The 13,347-nt window shown below is 37.0% G+C and overlaps 1 protein-coding gene across 5 annotated transcripts in view; it reads left to right on the top strand.

Moving 5' to 3' along the window:
- gdpd2 (glycerophosphodiester phosphodiesterase domain containing 2) overlaps positions 1–13,347 on the top strand; it is a 135,019-nt gene that overhangs the window by 88,458 nt on the left and 33,214 nt on the right. For 3 of the 5 annotated variants that reach the window (XM_039766124.1, XM_039766120.1, XM_039766121.1), the window contains 3 exons: positions 733–872; positions 4,249–4,352; positions 10,976–11,069. In XM_039766124.1, the coding sequence (XP_039622058.1) occupies positions 792–872; positions 4,249–4,352; positions 10,976–11,069 (279 nt within the window). In that variant the 5' untranslated portion in view covers positions 733–791. Of the gene's footprint in view, positions 1–504; positions 672–732; positions 873–4,248; positions 4,353–10,975; positions 11,070–13,347 lie in introns of all 5 variants that reach the window. The other 2 variants (XM_039766123.1, XM_039766122.1) reach the window with 2 other exon arrangements.

The following is a 13,347-nucleotide window of genomic DNA, read 5'->3' as shown; positions in this document are numbered from 1 at the left end:
TTTGTTTTATTGAGTTTCTGAAATGTATTCAAAGCTATCTTTATTTCCTCAATCATTTAACGATAGACTGCCACCTCATATTTATTTTCTATCCATGCATCAATAATCTGCATCTTTTTTGTGCAAAGTCATTAGTAAAAATTATTTTTAGAGAAGCAAGGAACACTTTCACGAAACTGCAAATGTGTCTGGTTATTTACTTTTCAAACATTTAAATGAAAGGGAAACATAACTGCAAATATAATAAGCATAACTATAATATATAAATATAGTAAACAACTGAAATGACCACTTTTGATTACATTGAAATGTATAAAATTCCAGTGCTCTGCTTCTAACAGTTGTGAGCCTAATTTCTATTGTGTTCCAGATTTAAATTAAATAAGTTTTTACTTGAATTACAATCTGCCAAAAAAACATTGTTGAAGAAAATTTAACTACAGTTAAAAGATCTTCCTAAATCTGTTGTAAAATATTTTTACCTGATCTTTTTTCTGTCATCAGGGGACAGTACTCACTCATCCATTACCTGCACTGGAGCGCAGAGGAGGCACACCCACACCCACCTTACTGCCAGAAGCATTTTAGCTGGAATGCCTTTTTTGGGGAGGGAGAGTGGGATGTCTATACTTGCCTGAAACATAATCTGTTGCTTCAAGTACCTTTTCGAAGTAATGATATACATATTGGAATTAGAAAGTTTAGTTAATGTAAATTACATTTCTTCTGCAGGTGAACAGATAGATTTTAACCCGTTCTTGATTTCTGCAGTCAAAACCACAAAGTGAGAGATGAAGTTCAAGCTGTGCAATAGATGTGTCTTTGCAATCTTCAGCTGCCAGAACAATGATGGCAAGAAGAAAGGTGGATGGGTAAGTAGTAATTCAAAATCCCTTGGATTTTCCAATCAGTAAGTCTCCACATCAGATTAGGTCAGCTCCAGCTCCCACTCTTTTCTGCTATGGAAGAGTTCAAGGTGTCATAGTGCAAGGTGGCAATTATATTCAGAGACTCCAGTGATGAGCAGGTCAGAAGGGCAAAAGTAACAACTAGATCAGGGTGTAAGTGAGTAGTGTCTGAAACAGAAAGTAGAATGAAGTTGAAGGACAATGTTGGGATCTCATGCACTGGAAGACAAAGACTTGGAACCACCCACTTCCAGGATTCTGAAAACGCAGACACAGGAGAGAGGAGATAGAAGATACAAATTGAGATTGTTAGAATCAGTGTTAGAATTACCATATATACTTATGTATAAGTTGGGTCTTGAAACCCAAAAAATTTATCATAAAATCAAACCCCGACTTATACGCCCGTTCAAAAATGCGACACTTATTTTATTTTTTTTTTACATCTTCTTGCCTTCTCCAATCTCACATCAGTTTCTCAGATACATTGAATTTTGTTGCAGCAGCGCAGTTACCAATTTCTTTCGCTACTTCAATGATTTTTAATTTAAAACCAACTTCATATTTTCTTCTGATCGAGCGCTCCATCATAGATAAGGGATGTTCTTACGATAAAGGTATATGAGGGTGTGAGATGCAAAAAACACAAATCAGTGCAAACGTTGCTTTGAAATAGTTCGGGTGTTACTGTGTGGTCATATAGGCACAATACATGGAAAAAAAGGCAGTGTGCTCTGTGGTTACTCTCTCAGGTGGGCGTTAGCATATCATAATCTCTTGGACCAATAGCGTGAGTTTTCCGCAATTGACTTATACAACCGACATTGTAAAATACCAGAAATTATATGGAAAAATCAAGTCCCGACTTATCCATAGGAGAACTAATCCGTGAGTATATACGGTAGAAAGGTAAGTGGGCAAAAGTAGTTGATCTGGCATTCTAGAGGGCCTGGACAAAATGGGACCTTCCAAAGAGGAAAGTCTCAGGGGCTGAATTATGGGAAGCTAGAACCCTTCTGGATTTCTTTTCTGGTCCAGTCTGTTTATGACATTCTATCATCATCAGCAAAGTTGTATTGAAGGGTTGAGAGAACACCCACTGTGTAAACATTGTGGAAAGAACAGCATAATGGTCCACATCTTGTCAGGCTTAAACACTGCACTCCCCAAAAGGAGGTACAGGTGCTTTGTCCTCTAACAAATATCTTGGATCAGGAAATAACAAAGAAGACCAAAACCAGGGGAGGGTAGCACCATTCATCCAGTTTCCCAGAATGGGGGAGAGAGCACCTGCCTCAAAAAAGATCAAGAGCAAAATCTTTAAGAAAGTGTAATGGTAGGAGATAAGGGAGGACCTGGCCACTCATTTAAAAATCCCTAAGGCGAAATGTGGTCATCTGGTCAGAAGACACAAGGAACATTATCTTGATTGAATTAATTTTACCATGTGAGGAAGGCTGTGATGAAGACCAAGAAAAGAATTTCAAAAAGTACCAGGAAATGGTCCAGGAAATTTGGGACAATGGTTGGCAGGTTTGGTTATTATCAGTGGATTTTGGATGTAGGGAATTCACAGCACAAGCAACAAGGAATATGCTTATTGTCTTGGGATAATCAGGAAATAAGAGGAACACAGCAGATCTTATTCTGAAAGAAGCAGCAGAATAAGTTTCTTGTTGGTTATGGCACAAAAGGAGAACAGGAGCTGAAGACAAAGAGAAGATGGGCAGTGATGTGGCCACCATGACCAACTTGCCCACCGGAGGGAATTACAGTTAATTGTAAGAACACCAGAGGAACATTGTCCACCATCTGATGACATCAGCTCCTGCCCAAAAGTTCAAAAGAGCATCTGAGGACTACACATGTTATGAAATATGTTAGAATCAATCAGTATGTCTTTATGTGAAATCAGGAATGCTGTCCTAGAGTACATTACATCTGTATAGTTAGCAGTCATATACATCCCTTAAATTAGCATTTTAGTAAGCCGCCTAGAAGCCCAGTAGCATAGATTATTTGAAAAATGCTAATGTTCAGTACTAAACTATTAAAAAAAAACTAGGGAGTGGTATTCCAAGGTGCTTTATAGGCTTATTATTGAATGTTTGACAATTGCAGCCCTGACAGGTTAAGTGGTTTTCTGTGGATCATTGTTAGGATCACCTTAAGGTTCACAATTTAAAGTCTAGCCACAATGTCATATGGTTTACCTGCATTTACAAAGATGTGAGCAAAACAAAGGTATACATTGGTCAGAGCAGATGGGACAAGGCAAGCTTGAATGTTTATTCCATTTCAAGCTTTGATCCTAGATGATAAATGGTCAATTATAGGTTTCTTTCCAAAATCTATTCTTATAATGTGGAACAAACATTAATTTTACTATACATTATTTACAGTTTCTTGAATACCATTATCCATTAACCATATGGATGTTTTCAGCATATTAGAAGAATAATAAACATGATTTTGCTTACATTTTTTAATGTTAAAAGGAAATTGACTTTAGGCTAAATCAATTTAAAATGGCATCATCGAGCAGGTAAAGAGTTTAAAGAGTTTTTTTGACCCCTCAACCCAAAACTGCACTGAGATTTAATCTTTTATTTCTGTTACCTGAAACATGTACGGCCTTTTCTCCACTGTTTGGAGACAGACATACCCTAGCTTTTGTTTTACTTTCTGAGTCTCTGCCCTGTCCTTCATCAGCAATTTACCCACTTGAAAAAAGTAATTTACTTTTCATGAGCTGGTAAATTTTACAGTCTTTTCTTACTGCCCTGCCTATCATCTTTGTGTCTCCTTTCTTCACTCAGGTTTCACAAGCGCTCTGCTTTAGGCTCTAACTGCAGATGTAATGGCAGTTTCAGTGAGAACCAGAACAAGAGGTCTTTGTCAAAGCCCAAGAGTGTTTAACAATATTTTGCCTTGATCCATTCACCATGGAGCTTTGTTCCCCCTCCCTGATTATGCACTACATGCAAGGTCCATTTTGTCTCTGCAGTAGGGAAGACTGTAATAGGACACTAAGAGTAACAGTCAGACACAGTTTAGATGAGGAACAATAAATCAAAGCCAGTGTTAACTTTCTTTTTGCCTTTTTCTGTGTTTGTAGTTTGTTGCTTTTCTTGTCTTAATACAGAAGTCATATATGTTGGGTAAGGTTGGATGTGCTGAAAGGAAGAGCTTTTGTACTTGTACTTTTAAGCAAAAAGAGTGCATTTTCTATATAATAGGACACATGTTTTCTAATGACCTTAAGATACAGTTGCATGTTATTGTAGACTTTAAAAGGTTTATTTGTTTGACTTGACCATTCTCTCTTACTCTTCAACAGTGCTCTTGTTGTTTGTTCACCTACTTGTTTGCTGTTTTTCTGCTGATCCTTGCATGGATGTATATGTGTGGGGCAGCTTTCAATGACCGAGATGATTTAAATTGGTGAGTAAATATATCTTTTTAGCTGTATGCCATTACTAAGCATATTGGTGATATTGACATTTTTTTCTGGGAAGAGAAACTACTGCAAGGTGGGCTGTGTCACATCGACCATCACGACTGTGTTAGTACTTTTTGAACTATTGCTTGCAAAGCACTTTAGTGTTTATCATATTTGGCATTCACAGTATTAAACATGCATACCTGTAGAAGAGAAAGAAATTAGGAATTAAGATGACATCAGTAAGTAAAAAAGGTCTGATTGGTTTATGGTGGATTATAAACAGATATTTCCCTGCAATTAAAGTACATCTCTCTTTATAAAATCAGAGTTTAGCTTCATCATTGGAATTTAATTTCACAGACATTTTGCTAGAATGTTAATTTGATGTAATTAAAATGAAATTTAATAATTATATATTTCTGTTTTGATCACTGTTGAAAATAATCAAAACATAACCAGATTTGTATAGCAGTTGAGAAATACATAAGATGGGCTATCTAAAAATAAAAGTAAGGAGAAGGGGCAAGGTTAAAAACAAAATAAACTTGAGGAAATTAATCACAAAAGCCAGAAGCCAAACCAAAACACAAAGTCAAAAGGGAAACTTGAATCCCTAGTCTAAAGATACTTTCCCAAAATATTATTACTGTTGTTGTTGTTGTTTTGTTTTAATCCAAGGCTTGAACAATGACAGATTAGTGCCACCATCTGTTAAAGCCCAGGCATAACAACATCACATATATCAATGACTATCCATGTGACTTTCGATGATGTGTGGGAGCCTTTGATATAAACAACAAGCTTTCACCCCTACAAAATGGTGGTTTTGGTATGAAAATGTCTTCTTCTTCTTTTGGCTGCTCCCATTAGCAGTGGATCTTCTTGTTCCATATCTTCCTGTCCTCTACATCTTGCTCTGTTACACCCATAACCTGTATGTCCTCTCTCACCACATCCATAAACCTTCTCTTAGACCTTCCTCTTTTACTCTTTCCTGGCAGCTCTATCTTTAGCATCCTTTTCCCAATATACCCAGCATCTCTCCTCTGCACGTGTCCAAACCAACGCAATCTCGGCTCTCTGACTTTGTCTCCCAACTGTCCAACCTGAGCGACCCTCTAATGTACTTGTTCCTAATCCTGTCCATCCTCATCACACCCAGTGTAAATCTTAACTCACACCCAGTGCAAATCTTAACATTTTTAACTCTGCTACCTCCAGCTCTGTGTCCTGCTTTCTGGTCAGTGCCATCCTCTCCAAACCCGTATAACATAACTGGTCTCACTAGTGTCCTGTAGAAATTGTTTTTCAGTCTTGCTGATAACCATCTGTCACAAATTACTCCTGACATTGTTCTCCATCCATTCCACCCTGCCTGCACTCTCTTTTTCACCTCTCTTCCACAATCCCCATTACTCTGTACTGTTGATCCCAAGTATTTAAACACATCCACCTTCACTAACTTTACTCCCTGCATCCTCACCATTCCACTGACCTCCCTCACATTTACACACATGTATTCTGTCTTGTTCATACTGACCTTCATTCATCTCCTCGTCTGCCAACATGTCCATCACCATTGCAAATAAGAAAGGGCTCAAAGCTGATCCCTGATATAATCCCACCTCCACGTTGAATGCATCCGTCACTCCTACCGCAGACCTCACCACTGTCACACTTCCCTCGTACATATCCTGTACAACTCTTACGTACTTCTCTGCCACTCCTGACTTCCTCATACAATACCATAGCTCCTCTCGATGCACCCTGTCATATGCTTTCTCCAGGTCCACAAAGACACAATGCAACTCCTTCTGGCCTTCTCCATACTTCTCCATCAACACCCTCAGAGCAAACACTGCATCTGTGGTGCTCTTTCTTGGCATGAAACCATACTGCTGCTCACTAATCATCACCTCCCTTCTTAACCTAGCTTCCACTACTCTTTCACATAACTTCATGCTATGGCTCACCAATTTTATCCCCCTGTAGTTACTAAAGCTCTGCACATCCCCCTTATTCTTAAAAATCAGCACCATTACACTTCTTCTCCACTCCTCAGGCATCCTCTCACTTTTCCAAGATTCCATTAAACAATCTGGTTAAAAATTCTACTGCCATCTCTCCTAAACACCTCCATGCTTCCACAGGTATGTCATCTGGACCAATGGCTTTTCCATTCTTCATCCTCTTCATAGCTGTCCTAACTTCCTCCTTGGTAATCTGTTGCACTTCTGATTCACTATCTCCACATCATCCAACCTCTTCTCTCTCTCGTTCTCTTCATTCATCAGCCTCTCAAAGTACTCTTTCCATCTGCTCAACACACTCTCCTCACTTGTGAGTACATTTCCATCTTTATTTTTTATGACCCTAACCTGCTGCACATCTTTCCCTGCTCTATCCATATGTCTAGCTGATCAGTACAGGTCCTTTTCTCCCTCCTTAGTGTCCAACCTATCATACAACTCATCACACACCTTTTCTTTAGCCTTTGCCACCTCTCTCTTCATCATGCGCCTTATCTTTTTGTACTCTTGTCTACTTTCTGCATCTCTCTGACTATCCCACTTGTTCTTTGTCATCCTCTTCCTCTGTATAGTCTCCTGTACTTCCCCATTCCACCACCATGTTTCCTTTTCCTCCTTCCTCTTTTCTAGATGTCACGCCAACCACCCTTCTTGCTGTCACCTTTACTACTTCTGCTGTAGTTGCCTAGCTATCTGGCAACTCTTCACTGCTACCCAGTGCATGTTTTACCTCCTCCCTAAACTCAACCTTGCAGTTTTCCTTTTTCAACTTCCACCATTTGATCCTTGGCTCTGCTCTCACTCTTCTGCTGTTCTTGATCTCCAACGTCATCCTACAGACCACCATCCTATGCTGTCTAACTACACTTTCCTCTGCCACCACTTTTCAGTTTTTAATCTCCTTCAGATTGACTCTTCTTCATAGGATATATTCTATCTGTGTGCATCTTCCTTGACTCTTGTACGTCACCATATGTTCCTCACTCTTCTTAAAATATGTATTCACCACAGCCTTGCCCATCCTTTTTGCAAAATCCACTATCATCTGTCCTTCCTCATACCTCTCCTTGACACCATACCTACCCATCACCTCCTCGTCTTCTCTGTTCCCTTCACCAACATGTCCATTGAAATCCACTCCAATCACCACTTTCTGTACCTTTCTTTTGGTATGAAAATGTAATCTTCAATATGCTGAGGTGATGACATCCCCATCTTAGTGATAAAATCTAATAACTCTGAGAACAAAATTAAATTAAATCCGAATAGAATAAATCTATGGTGCTATAGGAGAGCATAGTATTTGCAATATTTTTCAATTATTAAGATTTTTTTTTACAAATCTTTTATAAAGAACTGCATATGTTTACATTCATTCATTCATTCAAGTCCTTTCACATGTTTTTTTTTTTTCAATGGTCCCACCCATCTTTATCTGTTCCTGAGCAACTTTACATAAAGGCTATAACCACAAAAAAACACACCATTGTTAAATGTATCCAGTTTGTAAATAAATTATTTATTCAATAATGAAAAGTCCAAAAATGAAGCAATCATAAATTTAAAAAAGTAACCTTTAGAAAGAAAAAGAAATAACAAACTGAAATAAACAAAATCACAAACAGAATTAACTTAAAAGTCAATTTTCAACAAATCCTAAATTTGAAATCTTAAACAGAGAGGTTTAAGTAAAAAATCAGAGAAATTAAAAAGCAAAAATAGTCAAAAACCTACAGACCTTAAGAGTCACAGCACCTTTAACAGGTAATGACCTCGCAATTTCCGGTGGCATTCTGGAGTTTTAATTATGACTCTCAGGTGAGTGAAAACTTATGGAAAATAAACAAATACAAATAAAGACAATCAATGAGCAAAAAAACAGGGAAAATGATAAAATAAAGAAAAACATTAAAGTGACCAGACAAAATAAAATTATAACAGGCTGCACACACAAAGTGGAATAGGCAAAAAGGAATTTAAAAATCCAGCTTGTTGTACCACTATGCATTCTTGTCTCTTTAAAATCCTCCAGTCTAGTTTTTTTTTCCTCTCATCTCCACCTGTTGCCTTCATATCTTTTAAGTATCCCTGTCAGATTTTAACATTCAGTAAAACTGATTTTTGTCTACTTGTTCGTCAAAGGTATTCTCTTTCCTTCATGTTCTGATACCTGCAGTGTTGTACAGTATTTGATTTTTCCTTGTAATTTTATGTATCAAAGACACATGCTGCTTTGCAGTACTTAGGTGAACAGCATCCTTAACGAAAGTCACTCTTAAACACCTCCAAATCGCTAAAGAGCCTCCTTCTAAGCTGTGTTCTCCTGATAGATCCATCAAGCTTTCCAAGATGAAAGTGGTATAAGCCTTAAAAAAGACAGGAATATGTACATCATGAAAACAACATTGATCTAAAATTAAGTAATACATTAAGTGTTGAATGTACACTCATGACCTTCTGGATTGCAACATTTGTCAGACTCTGTTTGTACCTGAAGATGAAGGCTATTTACCGTGCTAGTAACTCACCAGTCACCCAGTCAGTGACAATTTTGGTGGTATGAACTATTGTCTTTACCATACTAATTGATGCATCTAATAAAAACGGTTAGATTAATGTTTATTTTAGAACAGTGTGGCTATGCAAAATGTCATGCAGACATGTGACCATAAATCATTCTAAGGGCCACAACCAACATTTACTAAAAAATAAATAACAAAACTGAAAATGAAATGATATTAAAAATTAAATATCGACTAGTTCAAAATCAAAAGTATTTTATTTTGAAAGCTTCAAAAGTGGAGGTTTAACTTCCTTTGGTTAAAGCAAAACTTAGACAAGAAGGCACCGCTATTTTACAATTTAAAATATAAAAAAATATATATATATATAAATATATATAAAAATAAATGTATATAAAATATAAAAAGCCACGTCATGCACTGACTGTGCATGCACACATGCAGTAGCAGTGTTCAAAGCATGGCAACTATAGCTCCTGCAGAAAACATCATTAATAAGAAAAAAAAATAAAAAATAAACATAAATGAGAAAAACGTGATGACAACAACACAAATTTGATGTTTTATGTGAAAGCATACCAGTGTTTTGTTTGCCGTTTTCTGTTCTTGCTCTAAGTTCTCACTATAGGCATTATGGGACTATTTCTTTATTTGAAGTATGGTCACTAAAGATACAGTACATATTCAGGAGATCTTCTTTGGTCTTGTAATGCTAAATATCAAATAGTTATTGAGGATTTGGTCTTTAAACCTGAAAGCTAATGATGATTCTTTGAACTAATATATATACAGGATCCAGTAGTTGCAGTTAGAGGACAAGAAAAAAAAAAAGCTTCTATATGGCAGGTTTATGACACTTCAAGTAAAGTGTTACTCCTTTCCAAATAGTGTGTCACTGAGTTATTTGAACTCATAATAATAACAACAAGAGCCTGACCTCCAAGTTTTATTTTTCTTGAATCTTCTATATTGCATCTGCAGAATTCTTTAATAGCACATGCATCCAGATGCAGTGATATATGGTTGAAGTTATGAGAAAAGGAAAAAACACTGGCAGATTCTAAAGTCTGGGATGGCTTCTGTGAGGTTCTCTTAGTATTGCTATGAAGTTTGGTTTTGTGGAAGTATAAGTTCACAGCAGAAATAATATCAGAGATAAGGTTCCTCGCAGTATTGCCTATTGAGAAATAGGCAGACTGAATGAGTCCAAATATTCAAAGATAGAGATAATTCTAATGTAAGAGCAGAAGGCACTCAATGTGAGTGTTGAGGATGTTAGTGCTCTTAGTGCTAGTGCTGAGTGTGCAAAGAGTTTCAGGGAAAATTGTGAAGAGACACACATTCTGAGTAGTATAATACTACATGGAAATAAAACAGAAATGTTTTTCATGAGGCAGGTTTGCAAACTTCAAACCACATGCAAGTAAAATATAAACATAATACCATTACTCTCCATCTTGGATAAAGAAGAAAGTGGCCACTGTGAACAGTCTGTAGTCTGCAGGTTAACAGAGGGATAGTTAAGAATGTTGGTAGAAAGTTTTTAGCATTTTTCTTCATTCTTTGTGAAGACCCTGTCCGAGACACATGCAAGCTTGCCCCCTTGGATGCTCTTTAACCTTAGACGCCAGTCAGTAATAAGAGAGTCCTTCAACCCCCTACCTCTGACTTACACTTTTAACAGATTATTAGTTCATGTATTTTTAAAAGTCATTAAATGGTTCTTCATTTATTGGTGCCATTTATAATTTCTTTCATTTGTAAGTCATTGTTACTCCCCATTACAAAAGATTACACTGTGCTTCTTTGCATCTATACAAATCATTTATTCATCAATTGCAGATCTTTTTGCAGTACCTAATCTAAAGTTGACATTAATCATCCATTATAAAAAGTTAAAAACAATGAAGTGTAAGCAAATCCTATTATATTTAGAACATGTACAATTAAATCATACCAAAAACTAGACTTCACACTTTTTCTATCAAAAATGAAAAGGTACAAGTTATTGTTCAATCTATGTATTTATATACTGTGTAAGTACTCTACCATAATGTTGTTTTTTAATAGGAAGGCATTCCAGGTGGTTAATCACTGGATCAACTGGTTCATGGTCGCTCTGATTATATCTTTAGTGTTGGTCATCTATGCCTTCTTATTACTGGTGAGTAATTATCTTATGTGTTTTCCTTAACTGGGAACCTTACCACGCATACACTTTATCAAATGTCCCCTTTGATATATCTGACACCTTTTAAACTCATCTCATTCTGACTGGTTTAAGAGAATGTAAAAAATATTACTGTTTAACTGACATACAGTATTAGAGAAGAGCAACTGCATTGTAGTTATTGCTGTCCCTCTTGTCATCAAAAGCTTGGGTTCAATCTTCAGTCATTGTCTATGTAGAATCTGCATATTCCTCTTGTGTCTGCATGGGTTTGTTCTGCAAATATTGCCAAGATTTAATCCAGCTGACATGACTGTAAACTGTAAGTAAGGGACATGCGAAGAAAACCTTCTAATTGTAATTGTAAGACTTTGATATTTTTCTTGCAAACTCAAACCATAGCATTACATCAGCAAACAAAAACAAGCAAAACCAAGAATACAGAAGGATGCTCAGGCTCAGTCCTGGAAGGCCTCAGCAAAGGCAGATTTTTCTTCTAGCCCAATTTCTTATTTAGAAACAAATTATTGCTGTTGAAACAATTATTGCATTTTAATTAACTCACTTGTTAAAAATCATAACCCTTAATTGCCTCTTTAACTCTTAAACATTTGCATTCAATGTTTTTAATTGCCCCTTGTTTTCTTAACCAATTCAAAATAAACAAAAATACTCTCAAATAATTAAAAACCTATTTAAAAAGACAGCTACACCTCTGGAGTTAATCAGTGTAATCAGAAGAAGACCTGATGCATTTTACAACAAACATATAAAAAATAAGAAATTATCAGGATAGTTCACATAATAAATCACTTTATATAATAATGAATAAAAGCATGACGAAAACATGAGAAATTGTCAATAATCTTGTTACATAATGCCAGCCCATGCTGGAAGATGAGGAAACGTTAAGCATCCAAACTGAAGGGGAGAGCTTGTAGGCAGAGTTGTTTCACTCAGAAACAAGCAATACAGAGGTTGTCGTGACAAAGAATCCTCCAACAGGGTGCTTTGTCACATCATTCTCTGTGTTGTTTGTTTTGTACTGTAACTCTGTGTTTACTGACATCTGCGTTGAAATGATACTTGCAACATACAGCTGATGTCTGTTTGTTTCACTCCAGATGGGATGCTTTGTATTATATTGGAAGTTAGATTGAGCAATTTGCTCTGAAGACGGTACATTATAAATTCTGAAATGCATTGGCAGGACACTTGATCCACTTAATTCCTGGCTAGATCAACTCTGGAGACTTTCCGCTTTAATTTTGAATATTATGTCTATTTGGATGCTTCAGGCTTGATCTTCTTTTCAGTGTTCTTGCATCCCTTACAATACAGACTGACTTTAAATAATATGACATTAAGCAGTTTGTTTTTCTTTATTGATTCTTTTATTATTAACATTAAGTGGTTTGATATGTTCCCATGATGAACTATCCTATTAATCATTTTTTTTAATATTTTTGTTGTAAAATATATCTACCCGGGCGGCATGGAGGCTCAGTGGGTAGTGCTGCTGCCTCGCAGTTAGGAGACCTGGGTTCATTTCCCGGGTCCTCCCTGCGTGGAGTTTTCATGTTCTCCCCGTGTCTGAGTGGATTTCCTCCCACAGTCCAAAGACATGCCAGTTAGCTGCATTGGCGATCCTAAATTGTCCCTAGTGTGTGCTTGGTGTGTGGGGGTGTGTGTGTGTGTGTGCCTTGCGGTGGGCTGGATCCCTGCCCGGGGCTTGTTTCCTGCTTCATGCCCTGTGTTGGCTGGGATTGGCTCCAGCAGACCCTGTGACTCTGTAGTTAGGATACAGCGGGTTAGATAATGAATAGTTCTAGTTATACTTTTTTAACCAGCTACCAATTAACACTGAGATGATTCAGACCACCATCTGTCCTGGTCCCATTTGCACCTCAGTGTATTCATCATGAAGTATGTGTTTTAATAAAATTTGATACAGAAAAATACAGAAAAAAAGGCAAGGACTGAGAATTACACATTTTCTCTGTTCCACAAATCATCAGGATTATGTGTTTGAAAAGGAAAAATGTACAGCATAAGAATGATTTGACATGACAGGCTGAGAACATAAACAAACGGGTGGAGTGATGGCTCTGAGGCTAAGGATCTGCGCTGGTATCCCGAAGGTTGCTGGTTCGAATCCCCATCACTGCCAAAAGAGATCCTACTCTGCTGGGCCCTGGGGGAATGGGAAATTGTATAAGGTGAAATAAAAAACAAAAAAAAACCATAAAAGTGAATAACTTCTGTTGTCCGA

Source organism: Polypterus senegalus, chromosome 10 (genome assembly GCF_016835505.1).
Source record: "Polypterus senegalus isolate Bchr_013 chromosome 10, ASM1683550v1, whole genome shotgun sequence".
In the NCBI taxonomy this organism is placed as follows: domain Eukaryota; kingdom Metazoa; phylum Chordata; class Cladistia; order Polypteriformes; family Polypteridae; genus Polypterus; species Polypterus senegalus.
This window is presented reverse-complemented; position numbering and strand designations above follow the sequence as displayed.